Source organism: Monodon monoceros, unplaced genomic scaffold, assembly GCF_005190385.1.
Source record: "Monodon monoceros isolate NGI ecotype Baffin Bay Population unplaced genomic scaffold, NGI_Narwhal_1 Super_Scaffold_3, whole genome shotgun sequence".
In the NCBI taxonomy this organism is placed as follows: Eukaryota; Metazoa; Chordata; class Mammalia; order Artiodactyla; family Monodontidae; genus Monodon; species Monodon monoceros.
In genome coordinates this window covers 70,635,351-70,653,144 of record NW_021703780.1, presented here as the reverse complement: position 1 = coordinate 70,653,144, position 17,794 = coordinate 70,635,351, and the positions used below count along the sequence as shown (strand labels likewise).

The window sequence follows — 17,794 nt, the reverse complement described above, 5'->3', positions numbered from 1 at the left end:
TAACGACCAGTGTTCCTGCCAATTCTGTTCATTTGGACAGTTTTGGCCTGAGGAGCTGGCTGGAATTTGAAGATCTTTTGTTCAGAAAGTGCCTATCGTGATCCAGCTTAGCCTGAGAGAGGCCTGGGGGAGGAGGGAAGACTGCGATGGGGGCAGATCCACAGCCCCGTGCCAGGCTTCCCTGGGGGTCCATATCCAGTGCACAGAAGGCCACACAAGATGCCTTCAACTATGGAACTTCTCTCTCTCTCTCTCTCTCTCTCTCCCCCTTAAGTGCATGTGGTTGTATTCATGTTTTGTCAGTGTGTATATAAGGCTATTCTGTGATACTGTTGACCACAGAAATCCTGACGGCAAGCATTCATTCTCCAGCTATTTTTTTTTTTTTTTTTTTTTGCAGTACGCGGGCCTCTCACTGTTGTGGCCTCTCCCGTTGTGGAGCACAGGCTCCGGATGTGCAGGCTCAGCGGCCATGGCTCACGGGCCTAGCCGCTCTGCGGCATGTGGGATCTTCCCGGACTGGGACACAAACCCGTGTCCCCTGTATTGGCAGGCGGACTCTCAACCACTGGGCCACCAGAGAAGCCCTCTCCAGCTATTTAATAAGATCCACGGGACTTCTCTGGTGGCGCAGTGGTTAGGACTCTGAGCTCCCAATGCGGGGGGCCCAGGTTAGATCTCTGGTCAGGGAACTAGATCCCACATGCATGCCTCAAATAAGAGTTCACATGCTTCAACCAAGGAGCTGGCGAGCCGCAACTAAGGAGCCCTCAAGCCACAACTAAGGAGCACACCTGCTGCAACTAAGGAGCATGCCTGCCGCAACCAAGACCCGGCACAACCAAATAAATAAAATAAATAGGGCTTCCCTGGTGGTGCAGTGGTTGAGAGTCCGCCTGCCGATGCAGGGGACATGGGCTCGTGTCCCGGTCCGGGAAGATCCCACATGCTGCGGAGCGGCTGGGTCCATGAGCCATGGCCGCTGAGCCTGTGCGTCCGGAGCCTGTGCTCCGCAACGGGAGAGGCCACAACAGTGAGAGGCCCGCATACCGCAAAATAAATAAATAAACAAACAAATAAATATAAATAAAATAAATATAAATAAGATCCTACTAAGTGCAGGGAGTGTAGAGACAGTAGTGAATCCAAAATCACATAGTCCCTGGCCTTCCAGCTCATCACCCAGAAGGAGGATAATTCTTTTTTTTTTTTTTTTTCCGTGGCACGCGGGTTTCCCACTGCCGTGGCCTCTCCTGTTGCGTAGCACAGGCTCCGGATGCGCAGGCTCAGCGGCCGCGGCACGCGGGATCCTCCCGGACCGGGGCACAAACCCATGCCCCCTGCATCGGCAGGCGGACTCTCAACCACCACGCCACCAGGGAAGCCCGAGGATAATTCTTAAAGTGCACCTTTTGTGTACCCAGCACTAAGAGCTTTACATATGTTGGAAGTTCCCTGGCGGTCCAGTGGTTAAGACTCTGTACTTCCACTGCAGGGGTCACGGGTTTGATTCCTGGTTGGGGAACTAAGATCCCGCATGCCGCATTATGTGGCCAAAAAAAAAAAAAAAAGAGCTTTACATATGTTAACTCACTTAATCCTCACAACAGCGCTGTAAGGGAATCCTGTTATTACCTCCATTTTACAGAAGGGGGAAGTAGGAACAGAGAGGTTAAGTCACTTGTCCAGTGTCACACAGCTGGTGAATGGCAGAGCTGGCTCCAACATCTGTGCTCTTAACCAATGTGCCCAACTGCCCCTTTATGGCACCACCTGAGAATCCCTGAAATTTACCGATGGGAGTTCTTCTTCTGGAAGATTGTACCTGTGAAAAGTTCTAAAGATAAAAGCTTTGCAGGAAACTCAAGTGTAAAAAGAAACACAGCAGAATGGCTTGTGAGATGGGAGCAGAAGATGGAACGGGTGTTGCTGCAGAATATCTGAGCACAGAGACCTGGCTGGGGGTGGAGAGTGGGAGGAAGCACAGAAAACCAGAGGCTGTGGGAATTTTTATCATTGTTGAATGATTCACGTAAATATGTGTCTCAGAAACAGGGACTTGTAGGGCTGATTTCTCACAGTACTGATAAAACTTCACATCTAAGCCATTTTTTGTCAATTCCTAAGCTGCACAGAATGCTCTCCTGGCTTCTACTTACATAATTCCCTTTTGTGGAATAGTTAATAGCATTTTACTTTGCATTATTATTTCATGAGAATTTTTTCCATGAGATGTATATCTTTTATTTTGCCTGAAAATATCTTTACCCTCACTTTTTAAAAAATTGTGGTAAACTACACATAACATAGTATTTACGATTTTAAGTGTATAATAATTCAGGGGCATTAAGTACGTTTACAGTGTTGTGCATCCATCACCATTCTCTAATTCCAGAACCTTTTTTATCACCCCAAAAGGAAACTGTGCCCCCATTAAATAGTCATTCCCCATTCGCTGTCTTCCCCTAGCTCCTGGCCACCACTCGTCCACTTTCTGTCTCTATGGATTTGCCTATTCTGGGTGTTTCATGTAAATGGAATCATACAGTATGTGGCCTTTTGTGTCTGGCGTCTTTCACTTTGCATAATGTCTTCAAGGTTGTTGCATGCTGTAGCATGTATCAGTACTTTATTCTTTTTTGTGGTTGAATAATATTCCATTTTATGCATATATCACATTTTGTTTATCCATTTTCATTCATCATTTGATCAAATTTTATACCTTTTCAATATGGTTACTAGAGGATCGGCTAGGGAACTACAAATATAATAATTTCATGGGTTTAAAAGAATCACTTCAATCTCTCTTTTTAGTTAATTTTGGAATTAGTTTGGTTAGAGCAGTTCTCCATTATTTAGCAACAGATCATAGACATTTGTTTGGGATATGCTCCATTTGGGGAAGAATTTCATTTGTTGCTCCATTCAAGTAGCAATGTGACCTGAAGATCATCTCCACTGGTTTTTCTAGAGACTACATCTCTAAAGCCTTTGTGAAATATTTTGCTCTTTTGAATGTTTTTGAATTCAGATGGATACAAAAATCTTTTTGGAGAATGTCTCACTTTTCATGTGGGTCTCAACTTACACATTTTGGTCACTAACTGCTGAGAGAGAGTGGTGGATTTTCAAAGTCTGAGGCTCTTTGAAACTGCATCCTCTGTTTTTCTGTAACTGTGCTGTCCAATACGGTAGACACATGCCACCTGTCACTGCTGAGAACTTGAAACACTGCTAGTGCCAATTAAGATATGCTGCAAGGGTGAAATAGTGGATTTTGAAGACTTAGTACAAAAAATGTAAAATATCTCTAATTCTTTTTTCTGTTGATTACATGTTGAACTGATAATAATAACTGGATATATTGGGTGAAGTAAACTATATTATTAAAATTAAATGGGACTTCCCTCATGGTGCAGTGGTTAAGAATCCGCCTGCCAATGCAGGGGATGTGGGTTCGAGCCCTGGTCCGGGAAGATCCCACATGCTGTGGAGCAACTAAGCCCATGTGCCACAACTACTGGGCCTGCACTCTAGAGCTTCTGAGCCACAACTGCTGAGCCCACGTGCCACAACTACTGAATCCCATGCACCCTAGAGCCCGTGCGCCACAACTACTGAGCCCACACACTGCAACTACTGAGGCCTGCACGCTCTAGGGCCTGCGTGCCACAACTACTGAGCCTGCGTGCCGCAACTACTGAGCCTGCATGCCGCAACTTCTAAAGCCTGTGTGCCTAGAGCCTGTGCTCCGCAACAAGAGAAGCTACCACAATGAGAAGCCTGCGCATCACAACGAAGAGTAGTCCCTGCTTGCCACAACTGGAGAAAGCCCACGTGCAGCAATGAGGACCCAATGCAGCCAAAAAATAAAAATAAATTTAAAAAAAATTTTAAAAAACAAACAAAAAAATAAAGTTAAACTTACCTGCCTTTTTTCTTACCATTTTAATGTGACTCATAGAAATTTTAAATTACATACGTTGCTCATGTGCTGTTTCTATTGAACACTGTTCTGAAAATAACTGGCAGATGGGTGGAAAATGGAAGAGAAATCTGAACAGACTTGACCTCTGTGCCTTAAGCATCTTGAAAGTGCCCCATGAGAGAAGCTGCAGTGGGTCTGGATGGCTCCAGGAGCCGCCCAGGTCTCTGCCTTCACTCTGGACCCCCTCGGCTGTCTTCTCTTTTCTCTAGCCAGACAGATCTTTCTAAAGGCAAATCTCATCATGTCACTCCCCACTTTATAACTTCAGCGGAGCCCCATTACCCCCAACTCCAGCCTTTAAGCCTCTGCCCTGGCCACCTGTTCAGCCTCATCTCATGCCTCTTTACCTCCTTCCCTGCCTGTCAAGGCCTTTTTATAAACATTATTATAATTTCCATTTTATGCACAATATGTTTCCATAGTAATGATTTAAAAATACATAATGTAAAAGATAATGTCCACATTTATGCTCCCTCCCCCCAACCCCAGCTACATAATCAGTCACCGTCAACGGTTTGGCGTGTGCTCTTCCAGGGACCTCACTCTGCGCACACGTAGCTGATTCTGTACGTGCATGTGCGCATGCGTGCGTTTGTGTGTGTGTGTGTGTGTGTGTGTGTGTGTGTGTGTGTGTACCTAAATGAGTTTACATGTTGTGTCTAATTTCACATAATGAATTTTAAGGTCTCTGCTGGTGAGGATGTTAGTATACCTCATTATTTTTTAATGGATGCCTGGTATTTTATTGTATAGCTTTGCCATGATTTATTCCTGTTTATTACTGTTTTTAGTTATTAAATATTTCACCCATATAGCAAAATATCAACTATTATAATATTCACCTCTGTACCCCCCATATAGATTTAATAAACAGTAACATTGTGCCCTATTGACTTCAGAATTTTTTTGTGAATAAATGAAATGTTCCAGGCAGAGATTCTCTCCCCTCTCTGTCCCCTGAGGGAAGCTCTCTTCTGCAGTTAATACAGCCTTTTTATCTTACATTTTTACTACATGTGGCTATAAGCAGAGTGTTATTTTGTGCATTCCTATATAGTATCATATCATATGCATATCTCCTCCAACTTGGATTTTCATTCTTTTTTCTTCCTTTTTTTTGAAGATTTTTCATTAATATATAGTTCTATATGGTCTTCCATTGTTAAGAATGAATATAGCTTCATTTAATCCATTTCCTTATTTACAGACATTTCAGTTGTCATACTTTAATTCCAATTGTTCAAATGTGTCGTCTCTCCTTTACTTCTTAACTCTGGACTCTTTTTATCTTCTGTGGAACAGTCTGTATAAGATTGGAATGATCTGTTGTTTTGAAGGTTTTGTAGAATTCATTAGCAAAACTGTCCAGCCTGGTGCTTTCTTTCTTTTTTTTTTTTTTTTTAATTAATTGTTACTGAGCTTTTTAGGTTTTCTATTTCTCCTTGAGATATTTTTGATAAGCTATATATTTTGAAGGAATATATGCAGTTTGTTTAAGTTTTCAAATGTAATGGCATCAAGTCATTGATAGCATTCTTTTGTCATTTACTTGATGTTGTGTCTGTAGTTCTGTGCCTCCATCTGTAATAGTATTTATCAGTGTTCTCCCCACCCCCTTTTAACTTGATCAGCTTTACCAGTTTTGTCTATTTGGTTAATCTTTTCAAAGATCCATTTTTTTACCTCCTGCACTTTGAGCATGCTTTTCCTGTGGCCTGGCCTACAGTTCCTTTTTCTCATCACCTGACTGGGTCTTTCTTCTGGCTCCTCAATCCTTGATTGAGCCACTTTGGCACTCCCCATGACCACTCTTTTTTTAAAAAAACACTTACCATGTTGTAATCTCTCTCTGTCTCTCTCAATTTTTGGTCTGGCTGCTCTTCTGCAAGCTCCACGAAAGCAGGAACTGGATCTGTTTTGTTCACCACTGTCTCTGTAACGTGTGGCACTGTGCCTGGTGTACAGTAGGTGCTCAATAAATATTGGTGAAGAAATTAATGTGTGAGCCCATTATACATAAAGAGGTACAGACCCATTCTCCAAGGGTGAGGGCTCTCTTTCCAGGTGCGTTCTCAACGGGACTGTTGCAAAGAGGATGCAACTACTGCTAGCTGAGCATTCTGAGGTTCTGTGATTCTTTTTTCCCAATATTTATCAGGAAGTAAAGAGCTGGACTTGCAGTCATGGCATGAGTAGAATGAAGCTGACATGACTCATTGAGCCACAGAAACATGGTACCGAGTGGTGCCTTTGTACTTTCATTTAAGAGAGAGACAAGCCAAAGTGATGAGACTTCCATTCTGCAAACTATCTCTTTCCAGTGAGCTTCTCCAGGAAGAACTGGGTCTTTACCTGGCTAAACACCTGCCAGTTGATGCTTGATTATGTACCAAAAACAGAAACTAAAACGACATTTAAGCAAAAGAAACCACCATATCTTTTTTTTTTTAACATCTTTATTGGAGTATAATTGCTTTACAATGGTGTGTTAGTTTCTGCTTTATAACGAAGTGGATCAGTTATACATATGTTCCCATATCTCTTCCCTCTTGCGTCTCCCTCCCTCCCACCCTCCCTATCCCACCCCTCTAGGTGGTCACAAAGCACCGAGCTGATACCCCTGTGCTATGCGGCTGCTTCCCACTAGCTATCTACCTTACGTTTGGTAGTGTATATATGTACATGCCTCTCTCTCGCTTTGTCACACCTTACCCTTCCCCCTCCCCATATCCTGAAGTCCATTCTCTAGTAGGTCTAGTAGGACACAGTCTTTATTCCTGTCTTACCCCTAGGTTCTTCATGACACTTTTTTTTTTCTTAAATTCCATATATATGTGTTAGCATATGGTATTTCTCTCTCTCTTTCTGACTTACTTCACTCTGTATGACAGACTCTAGGTCTATCCACCTCATTACAAATAGCTCAATTTCGTTTCTTTTTATGGCTGAGTAATATTCCATTGTATATATGTGCCGTATCTTCTTTATCCATTCATCCGATGATGGACACTTAGGTTGTTTCCATCTCTGGGCTATTGTAAACAGAGCTGCAGTGAACATTTTGGTACATGACTCTTTTTGAATTATGGTTTTCTCAGGGTATATGCCCAGAAGTGGGATTGCTGGGTCATATGGTAGTTCTATTTGTAGTTTTTTAAGGAACCTCCATACTGTTCTCCATAGTGGCTGTATCAATTTACATTCCCACCAACAGTGCAAGAGGGTTCCCTTTTCTCCACGCCCTCTCCAGCATTTATTGTTTCTGGATTTTTTGATGATGGCCATTTCTGACTGGTGTGAGATGATATCTCATTGTAGTTTTGATTTGCATTTCTCTAATGATTAGTGATGTTGGGCATTCTTTCATGTGAAACCACCATATCTTAAGTGGTCCAACCAGAATAAAAGTAACTGGCATTAATTTCTCCTATAAAGTGTAGCTGTTTGGTTTTCCTAGTAATGCTACAGTTGTCTTCATGGAGAAAGAGGGAGAGGTAAAACAAAAGAAAAGAAATCCAAGGAAAGTTTTTTAGCAATATGCTCTGGGTTGACAGTTAAGATACTAAAATATTTACAACATATAAAACATGCTGGCAAAGGTAGTAATCTTTGAAAAGGAAAAGGGGGGCAGGAAATTAGAATGGGAAGGCGGGGCTCTTTTCAGAGTTACATCATGTTCATATTTAGGGCTATGTTGTTGTCACCTAACAAAATATTCATAGCACCTTAAAGCCTTTGTTTTATTTTACTTATATGTTACCCAATCTGTAAGAATTAGATGTATATTTCATTGTCTCTCCAGCATGAGCCTTGCCAATGATAATTATAAGTAATATCCCCTTTACTGGTTTAAAGAAGGCATTTTCTCAATAATAATGACAGCTAATTTGAGCAGCTATTAAGGGCCAGACTCTCTGCCAAACATTTGTATAGTACGTTATTATTATTATTATTATTATTTTGCTGCGCGCAGGCCTCTCACAGTTGTGGCCTCTCCCGTTGCGGAGCACAGGCTCCGGACACGCAGGCTCAGCGGCCATGGCTCACGGGCCCCGCCACTCCGTGGCATGTGGGATCTTCCCGGACCGGGGCACGAACCCATGTCCCCTGCATCGGCAGGTGGACTCTGAACCACTGCGCCACCAGGGAAGCCCCGTTAGTATTTTTTTAATCAACCATCTTTTATTCCTTTTTACTTCTTTTATGGTACATTAATGTTTCAATTTTGTAAAAAGGGATTATTCTCCCCACTTTCCAGACGAGAAAATGGAGGCTCAAGGGGAGTAAAAAGTAAGTAGCCTAGTTGAAGTCCTCCAGCAAGAAAGGGAGGGAGGCACTCTGGGTGCCCCAAGTCAGTTCCACCCGGAACACCAGACTCAGCCCCCACAGTGCAGGCAGCAGACGCAACCTGAAACCCACACTCCTGGGAGATGCTGTGGAAATGGTCATCAACCCTCTTCTCAAGGCACTGGGAAAGAGTCACACTTGTTTTCATGTGATGGGAAAATACATCCTGTTAATCCGCTGAGCTTATTCTCTCTGATTCCAGCCACACACACACCTGAATCGGAGATCATTCCCTAAACGCACCTTGAATCCTGACTTTTCACTCTTAACTGTGGGCATTTCTCCATTTCTACTATGAGCTCTCCCGAGGGTGGAGAGTTTATAACTTTTCTTTCCAACCTTTCCTAAGGTTGTAACCTCCTTCCAGTCAAGAATCTGTGCCTCCTGTCTTGGCACTTTCTCTCCTGCTGCTTGCCCAGCCCTGGCTCCCATCAGCTCCGCCGTGGAGGTGGAGGTGGAGGTGGATGATGACTGGTCAGCGTTGCCCTTCTGACATCTGTGGATGGGCTGTGCTTCCTAACCACGTGTGTACACACCGTGCACAGACCTGGTTCACTTAGGGGCCTGAGGACTGGACACATCATAGGTAACTCCTCCCAGCCCTGTCAGGAAGTCCAACTGCATACCTTTGTGTCTGAGAAACCTGTAGAACCAAGTGCCATTTTCTCCCTTGGACTTTCGCTGACAGTGCAAAGAAGTTGCTTCTAAAACAGAAGAAATATACCCAGGACTGACTGCCCTTCCTGTGATGAGGACCTGGCCTTCACAGGCTTCTGAGCTACTGTCCTTTATGCTGCCAGTTCCCTCACAGTCTTCTCAGGAGGGTGCCTTGTACTCCCCGAAGCTGTCCTTCAAAACCACGTGGGTGGTAGTGTTCGGCTGGGGACGACTTATGGTGCCAGGTGAGATAGTTAAAAGGAACTCCAGCCAATGTGAATGATCTGGAAGCCTGGCAGGTGGTGGAACGCAGGGGTGGGGGAAGCACCAGTTAGAGACAGCCGTCTTCTAGGTAGGTTTCCTGGCAGTTTCCCCAGCCAAGGAGGGTGCGACTGCGTTGCCCAAGAGTGCCCTGGATTGACAGACTTGCTCTGATGCTTTTTCTTTGCCTATGAGGCCTCTTAGTGTGAGGCCCTGCTAAACTGGTGCCCTCCCACAAGGAACCCCCAGGCTGCATTCTTCCAAATGCATGGAAGCCCTGTTTGGTGGGGCTTCTCTCTATTTGAAAGGGGCTACATCCCCTGAATCTGGAGTCAGACATATCTGGGTATGAATCCCACCTTAGCCACCTACCAGCTGTGTGACTTCTGGCATCTGGTTTAACCTCTCTGAGCCTCGGTTTAGCCCATCTGTAAAATAGGGTAATGATAATATCCCCATTATACCATAATATTATATGAAAACATATTATGATACAACGTTATTTATTTAAATATATGTAAGGCCATACATATAAATATATAAAATATGATAATGTATAACACCATTATAATGCTACCTATATATCATGTATTAACGTTAGAGTATAGCCTAACATAATAACCCATCTAATTGTTATTCTCAGACTTAGATTATATAGGCAGAGTACTTAGAACAGTCCCTCCTGGCACATCGTGTAACTCAGTCACTGTTAATTATTGTGATTTTCATTTTCTGTGGACTGCAACGTACAGAACAGGGGCACATTGACTAGGAATGTTCTGGTATATGTTGTTGCTTCGGAAGCAATGAAGCTCATCAGATAATTAGGAGAGCAAAGCCCAATTATAACCTGGGAGGGGAGGGAGCAGTATCCAGGGAGAAGTATTGTTGAATTCTAAGTTTTGTGTTTTTTTTTTTTAAGGGAGAAATGTCTTTTCAGAAGAGCTTAGACCAACATGTTACTTAATAAGAGAAGAGTATTAAATCTAAATAACCACCCACGTTTTCTCTGTTTGTCTTGAGAAGTTATTAGCCTGGGTTTTTATTGTACATGTGGGGGAGGAGGAGGAGGATGCAGAAGAATGGGGTTGAATATAAAGACACATCAGCAGGAGGGAGTTCCCCTCTGTTTTGGTGAGTTGTCCCAGCTCTGCTGTGTCAATCCTCTGTCCCTGATTGAAGGCTGTCCTTGGAGCCAGGATTTGGAGGGGTGGGGGAGGGCAGGTTGGGGGTGGGGTGGGCACTGTGCTGACATCTGCTGAGAACTTAGCAGTGACAGCACTGGAGTTAGAACCCACATCTCATCTTGACTCTGTGTACAGGGTATTATTTCTCGTTCTGCACATAGGAATATGAAAGCTCCAGAGCTTAAGCCTCGGGCTCAGGGTCACACAGCTAATAAAACACCATGGGGTGTGAGATCAGACACCTGAGAACAGAATCCTGATTTCACTTGTATGGTGATAGTTGAGTCACTTAATATCCTTAGGTGTCTGTTTTCTTATCTGTTAAATGGGTACAACAGTGAACCTCGGCTCCCAGTGGAGAGTCAGTGAGATTAACTACGTAAAGTATTAGCATATGCTGTTTTAAATACCCAGTACCTGTCAGCTGCTGCTATTATTATAATTATGTTGTATTTTGTTTATTTATCTCTTATGCCTGGTAGAGTCAGTCCAGATTTTTATCAGGCCTGACATACTGCAGAGCCTGTGCAGTGGTCACTACAAGCATCCTGCCTTGCATTCCTGCTTATTGTGGCAGAGAGGTCAAAGAAAAGGTGTGAGTATCATGTTAAAATACCAACACCACCACCCTTTGGCACATCAGTGACTAAAACCTCAGGGCAAGTGCAAGCTGGACCTTTTTCAGGGATGTTTTTCAGTGAAGTGGTACTTCAAGCAAGCATGACATTTGAATATCCATATTGACAGACATAGCATTTTGGGGAGGAGTAATTTACCACTCCAGAAAAACATTGTAAGAGGTATCCTTGTGGGTATGTTGGCAGCTACAAAATTGGATTCACTTTACAAGACAGAAGTAAGGTGTTCCTGGTGTGTCTGGAGCCGCCCAGCCCCCTTGCTGCATCTTTCCTTTTCTGTACCGGTTACCTGCCGCTTGTGCAGATCCGACTTGAAGCTGCCTCCATCACATCTAAGGCGGTTGATTCGTGGGGAGAGATTAGTAGGCGAGAAAGCCAGTTCTAACTTGTTAGGCAGCGGCTGCATGTCCTGTCAGTCATCCCTGTAAGAGTTTAGAGCTCCAGTGTGGCCTGAGTGGAGGTGCAGGAACTCCCCAGCAACTGAGCAACAAGGGAGGGTTCCAGGCTCCGCCGAAGCTACAGACATCATCTGATGACATCCCTTTGGGAACTGCTTGTGTGTGAGAAATAAAGATCAAGATTGGAGTTTGGTCTGGCTTTTTGATCTCATCCAGGTTGAATTTTAGATTTTCTTTTCTTTTTTTCTTTTATCTTTTAATTTTTGACTTTTTTAAGGGACTCTGGAGCTTTCCTCCTGGGGGCCTGGGAAGGAGTTTGCAGTGAGTTTGGCTGCTAAAGATTGCAGAGCTGTAGAAAACAGTAGCTGCCTCACCTGCCTGGACCATCTCTCCAAGCATCTCTCTTTTTGACAAAGCTACATCTGAAATTGGTGATTTCCTCTGAAGAGCTAACCAATGAATAATGAATGCATCGTCTTTTTTTTTTTTCTTTTCTTTTTTTTGTCCTCTTCCAGGCCTAAACGGCAGCGGCAAAACAACTTTCCCATGTTTCCGTCTCCTAAAGCCTGGAATTTCAGAGGGGTAAGTGTTTTCCCTGGACAGTCCCAGCCGTTATATGTCCTGTTCCGGATGCTCCAGAGAGGACACTGCCGAGGTTGGCTTTACTAATCAAAGTCTCCACCAAGCTTCTGTGCTTTACCACTCAGGGAAGTCATGTTTGCATCACCACTTGTGGTTTAATTTAAAAAATCTAAGTGGCTCACTAAGCACCCGTTGATGTTGCTTGCCCTGTAGGTCTTGGGTTACTGGAAGCATCTGGTAAAGAAGCCAAGAGATGTCAAGGTTGATGAAGTGGGCATTGTGGCTGTTTTGGGGGAACAAAAAGGGAACCGGTACACAGTGAAGGAAAAAGAAATCAGAAATGTACAGTCTATTCATGTGTAGATTTATGACTTTGCAGGAACTTTACAAGAGGAGAGGTCTATAAGCTTTAAACAGACTCTAAAGGGAATCATAGAATTCTCCCAGTCACAAAGCCGTAGACCCTTAGAGGTGTAGGAAGGGTCAGATTTAACCTCCCCTTGATGCAGAGTTCTCTTCCTTTATGTGATTATGATAATAATAATAGTCAAGGTGTATGGAGGCCCTTCTGTGTGTTAAAATGAATTCTACCTCTGACTTCAGGAACAAGACCCTTGCCTGTGTAGAGAATGCTCTGAGCTCTGTTTCACAGGCCTTTGCATGTGTTATTCCTTCTGCCCAGAACACTGTCCCCTGCTGCCCAGCACTACACTCCTACACACACTGCATTGGCCCACCCACTTTATCCATTGGGTCTAAGCCTTGACATCACCTCCTGTGGGAATGCATCATGTCTGCCTCCTGAATCTGACCTAGAGACACCTCCTATGGACCCCTGTACTTTTTTCTCATTGTTAAGATTGTTACTTAATACTTAGTGAAATTTAAGATAGGAAGCCCCAAGCATCAGAGACCTTATCACTCTCTCTTGTTCACTGCAATATCCCTGGGCCTAGCACAGTGCCTGGCACATACATGCTTAATTAATTTGAATGAATAAATGGAATGAATGAATGAATAAAAAATTTCTTAGGGGCTTCCCTGGTGGTGCAGTGGTTAAGAATCTGCCTGCCAATGCAGGGGACACGGGTTCGAGCCCTGGTCCGGGAAGATCCCACATGCCACAGAGCAACTAAACCTGTGCACCACAACTACTGAGCCTGCGCTCTAGAGCCCGCAAGCCACAACTACTGAGCCTGTATGCCACAACTACTGAAGCTTGCGTGCCTAGATCCCGTGCTCCGCAACAAGAGAAGCCACCGCAATGACAAGCCTGCTCGCCGCAACCAGAAAAAGCCCGCACACAGCAACGAAGACCCAACGCAGCCAAAAATTAAAAAAAAAAAAAAGAAAGAAAGAAAAAATATCTCTTACATCTATCAGACACAAAATTCAATTCAGATTATGTTTCAAGTTCAGGTCTTTAGTCTTTTCAGCACTGTTTTTTACTGGTTTCATTCATCTTTAATATCCTACATATATCTCAGTCATTTTCCTCAGATGTCTTTTTAAAAATATAGATCCTGGCTCTCTGTTAGCTAAGTTTCAGCATGCTTTTCACTGAGTACGAAGAGAAATTTGTTGACACATATCCATAAATGGATAAGATCCCCATTTCTCAAAGAATGTTCAGTTGCATGATCATAACCATTAAGTGAAAAAATCTTGTGTGGTCAAATAAACTTGGGACACCCTGAGAGCACCAAATTAAATATGTTCACCACTCCAGGACTTCTCAGAGCCTTTGATGGGTTGATGTGCATAGAGACTACGTGAAGGAGACCTGATGGGATTTTGTTTGGAGCATTTCCCAAAGTCATTGGCCATAAATCCTTTGTTGACAAAACAGTTTATACACACTTTGGAACAGTTGATATTTGTAGTTGATTTTGAACTACAGAGAAATTGAACCTTCTGTGAGCACTTGGCTGTTTTGAAGGTGTTTATTTTCTCTCCCTCTCTACCCTCCTTTCAGTGTTCCCCACCCTTCCTTCTGATTCAACAGTAGTCACTAGCCTAGGGTTGGGGTACATGTAGAGATTGCCCTGAGTTTGCCTGGGACTGTCCTGGTTTTAGCACTGAAAGTCCCATGTCTTGGGAAACTTCAGTCCCGGGAAAGCCGGGACAATTGATTACCCTCCCTATGGCTGTGAGACCTCTTAAACTGTTTGTCCTTGAAAAATATTTTATGAACTTTTAAGCACAAGTCTGGTTTATAGAACTTGCTGCTGAAAAGGAACCTGTTAGATGCACACTTGGTTTAAGGGACCCTCTGTCAGTTGTAGCCTTGCAGGGGTAACATTTAACGTTAGTAATTGCTGCAGGGGAGCAAACAAACAAAGTGCCCCTGGCTAATTGCAACCAAATAGATGACAGAATCTAATGCTTTGTTGACTTCAGTTTCCTATCAGCCCTCAAATTCTTAGCCAGCTCGTAAGATTTTCCCAAATGGTTAAAAGTGTCAAAGTGACTAGAGTCTGTTAGGCAGTTAGGTCAATTGTTGTGTTGATCTTGGTCTCTTGTCTTTGCTTTGATTCTTCCGGGCCCTGTAGCTTCTTGGTAAAGTTAGACAAACTGACCTCAAGATACACCAGAGGGAGATGGTTCAGGGCCTGGTCAATTGCCAGATTCCTCTGTGGCCAAATCATCTCTGTGTCACTTGGAGCATAATCCTCCATGACATTGTGGGGGAGGAAGGAAACCCAGCTAAGTGGAAACACCCTCACTCCCAGCCAGGACACGCTCTGTAACCATCATTATGGTAATTGGAACTGAAGACAAGAAGCACCCAGAGTGCCGGGAGGAGGACGTTGGAGGTATTCTCTAGTTGATACATTTTCTATAATGAAATGTGACTCTCGGGCCTGCTAGAATGAACTGTGCAGGCTGTGCTAGGGCAAGGCACGCATTCTGTGAACTCTTCCTTTTCTTCTTTATTTGGAAAGGAAGGTTTTAGAATCTCTGTGCTCGCAAATTTCCCATGTTTATATACATGGCAGAGGAAACCATTAGAAGCATTTGCAATTCCATTCCTCTTTAGCTTGTAAAGAAGAAGCATCCTGTGTTAGCTCACCCAGGTCCTGGACATTTGTGGGGTTTGGGGGTGGGAGTGGGGAGAAGAGGTGATAAGAAATGGGTTGGAAAAGGCAAGAGGAGAAGGAACCACATGGCTCTAGATGAGAAGTGAAGAGGGAGACACATGAGGGCCAAGGAGGGAGCCGGGGACAGGGCACGAGGGAGCGAAGGGAGTGGTCAGTGTCTTAAGGAATAGACATTCTGGGAAAAGAAAGATGTTTCAAAAAAATTTTAAGGAAAGTCTTGCTGAATGAATGTATTGTAACCCCCTCCTCATCCTCCCTGGAAACATTCACTGCAGATCTGCATGACTTCTCAAGGCATTAGGAGTTGCATCTGTGGTTTTCCTTTTTTTTTGGCTGGAGTTTTTGTCTGCAGAGAGCCTCGGGAAGGGCTGGTGACACTTGGATGACACATCCTTTCTACCTACCAAGTGGTTCAGTCCTCTCATGAGTTGACGTTGTTAATTGTAGGTTGTGTCCTTTGGTTCTCATGCTCGTCTAAGGAGACAGAGGCCCTGGGTGTTACCAACCCTATGGGATTTCCCCACCCTCCTGGGCAAGGGGTGGTGCTGTGCCATCTCTCACCAGACCATGGGTGCTACAGAGATGTTCATGGAGAGAAGCCAAGAGGATGGTTTTGGTTGGGAGAGTTTTGGTGGGAACATCATGAGTGAAACCAGAACAGAATGGGGAGAATAAGAAAGCAGGACCCTCAGAGAGGTGGGACCCTGGGAGGTGTCTTGCTCTGAGACATCTCTTCTGGATCTGGTTGGGGCAGTGCTCAGCTCAGAATTTCCACCGTTCCTTGTGAAAATATTTGCTACAGCTCCTCCAGTAAGCTGAGAAAGAGGGTCACAGAGACAGACTCAGGGAGGAAACTCATCTTAGAAATGGGAAAATCTCTGGACCACAACACCTGCCATTGCCTGTAGTTAACTTAAGAATGCTTAACAAGACCTACCATGTGTGAGGCATTGTTTTAGGTGCCAGATCTGAGATTTGAATTTTAAATATCAACCAAATTTCAGGGCCATGCTGGTCTTGTCTCTTTCTCCAGTGCCTGGTCTTTACCCTTGCCTAAGCCATTTGGTAAGAAATTTCTAAACTCTGGGGCTTTGGAAGGGACTTTGAACATTGTAGCCCTAACTATTTAATTTTCAGATGAGAAAAATAAGGTTTAATGTATTAGGACTCTTCTGGCTACAAGTGATAGAAACTCAATCAAAACAAGCTCAAGTAGAAAGGGGAATTGATTGGTTCATTTGACTGAGGGAAACTGATGGGTAGGCTTCAGATACCACTGTATCCAGGTATGCTCTCTCAGCTTTGTCACTCTTGGGGTTTTGGTCTTCTCCTACTGCACATGGACTTTTTTGGAGGGAGGGGATAACCACAGACAGCCATACTTTTCCAGAGGAAAGAGAGAAGTTTATGCTTCCAGAATCCAGATGTGAAATCCCAGCATAGGACTCTTATTGACCTGGTTCCAGTCACATAGGTATACCTTGGCCAATCACTGTGGTCAAGAGTATTGGACAGGCCTTGTTTACGTGCTCCCCTAAGGGAGCTGGGTGGACAGTGTTTCGTGATTGGCAGTCCCACTAGAGCCACTGGAAGTGGGGAAGGGACATTTGCTCCAAGGAACAGTTTCTTGTTGTTTTTCTTTCTTTCTTTTTTTTTAAATAAAATGTCAATAAGCATTTATTCAATCATAAAGACACGAAATTGAATAAGACACAGTCTTGATCTTGTGAACCTTAACATGTAGTAGATGTATATGTAAACAAATTATTTTGTCATTGCAAAATGTCAGAGTAGGAGGCATATGACAGAGCTGCTTAACAGAGGTTAAAAACAAAAGGTCCCTAAACATGATAGTAGACACCTGTATTTTCAAATGACTCCCACCTGGTTATATGGCATGGGTAACACAAGTGCCATCCATGCCTGCAGCCTCTTGCACCCTTGTCAGGCGAGTAAGGAATACCTCTTAGTGGGGTGTCCAGATATTTGGGGGGTCAGTGGGTGCTTGAAATTTAGTGCAGAGTTTGGGAAGCACATCACATTTTTTAGGGCAAAGGTCCTCATTTTTTAGCCACTTTCAGAGTTCTATTATCCATGTACATATGGATACAGTTCTGATGGTAGAAAGTAGTTACGTATATGAGAATCTGTAAAAAGATTGATTTGAAAGCCTTTCAAAGCCTGTTGAGGCTTATTCATCCTGCTGGGGCCAAAAATGGCCCTTATTGGCCTTTGAAAGGGACACTTCTCACATAGGCTGGCCCGCTATCAGCCCACCACATCCAGCCTGCCTCAGCTCCTTCCTGCATGGACATTTGCCCTTCTCTCCCACACCCCAAGCATCTATAGTTCCCTGCCCAGCCTTCTCTCTATGCACTTTTTTGGTACATATTCCTATCATTCCTGGCACAGTTAATGCTATTTTAAATACTAACCTCCTGTTCCAAGGAAGAGTTTGGTACTGTCACCAAAGGAAGTCCAGTTCCTAGACAGACAGGAAATATTGCTGACCACTGTGAGGGTCAAGCCAAGAGATCAGGAGCAGATCCACGTCTTCAGACAATAGGTCCTGTGCCTGCTGCAGGCTGTCCGACCCATCCCAGGCCCCCATGTTTGGAAGGAAGCCGAATGTTCC

At 43.9% G+C, this 17,794-nt stretch overlaps 1 protein-coding gene across 3 annotated transcripts in view; it reads left to right on the top strand.

Annotated features, from left to right (window-relative positions):
* Positions 1–17,794, top strand: part of ARHGEF3 (Rho guanine nucleotide exchange factor 3) — a 303,522-nt gene that overhangs the window by 92,930 nt on the left and 192,798 nt on the right. For 2 of the 3 annotated variants that reach the window (XM_029243387.1, XM_029243386.1), the window contains exon 3: positions 11,992–12,058. The exons of the other annotated variant lie outside the window; for it this stretch is intronic. In XM_029243387.1, coding sequence (XP_029099220.1) covers positions 11,992–12,058 — 67 coding nt within the window. The remainder of the gene's footprint in view (positions 1–11,991; positions 12,059–17,794) is intronic. 3 annotated transcript variants of the gene reach the window in all.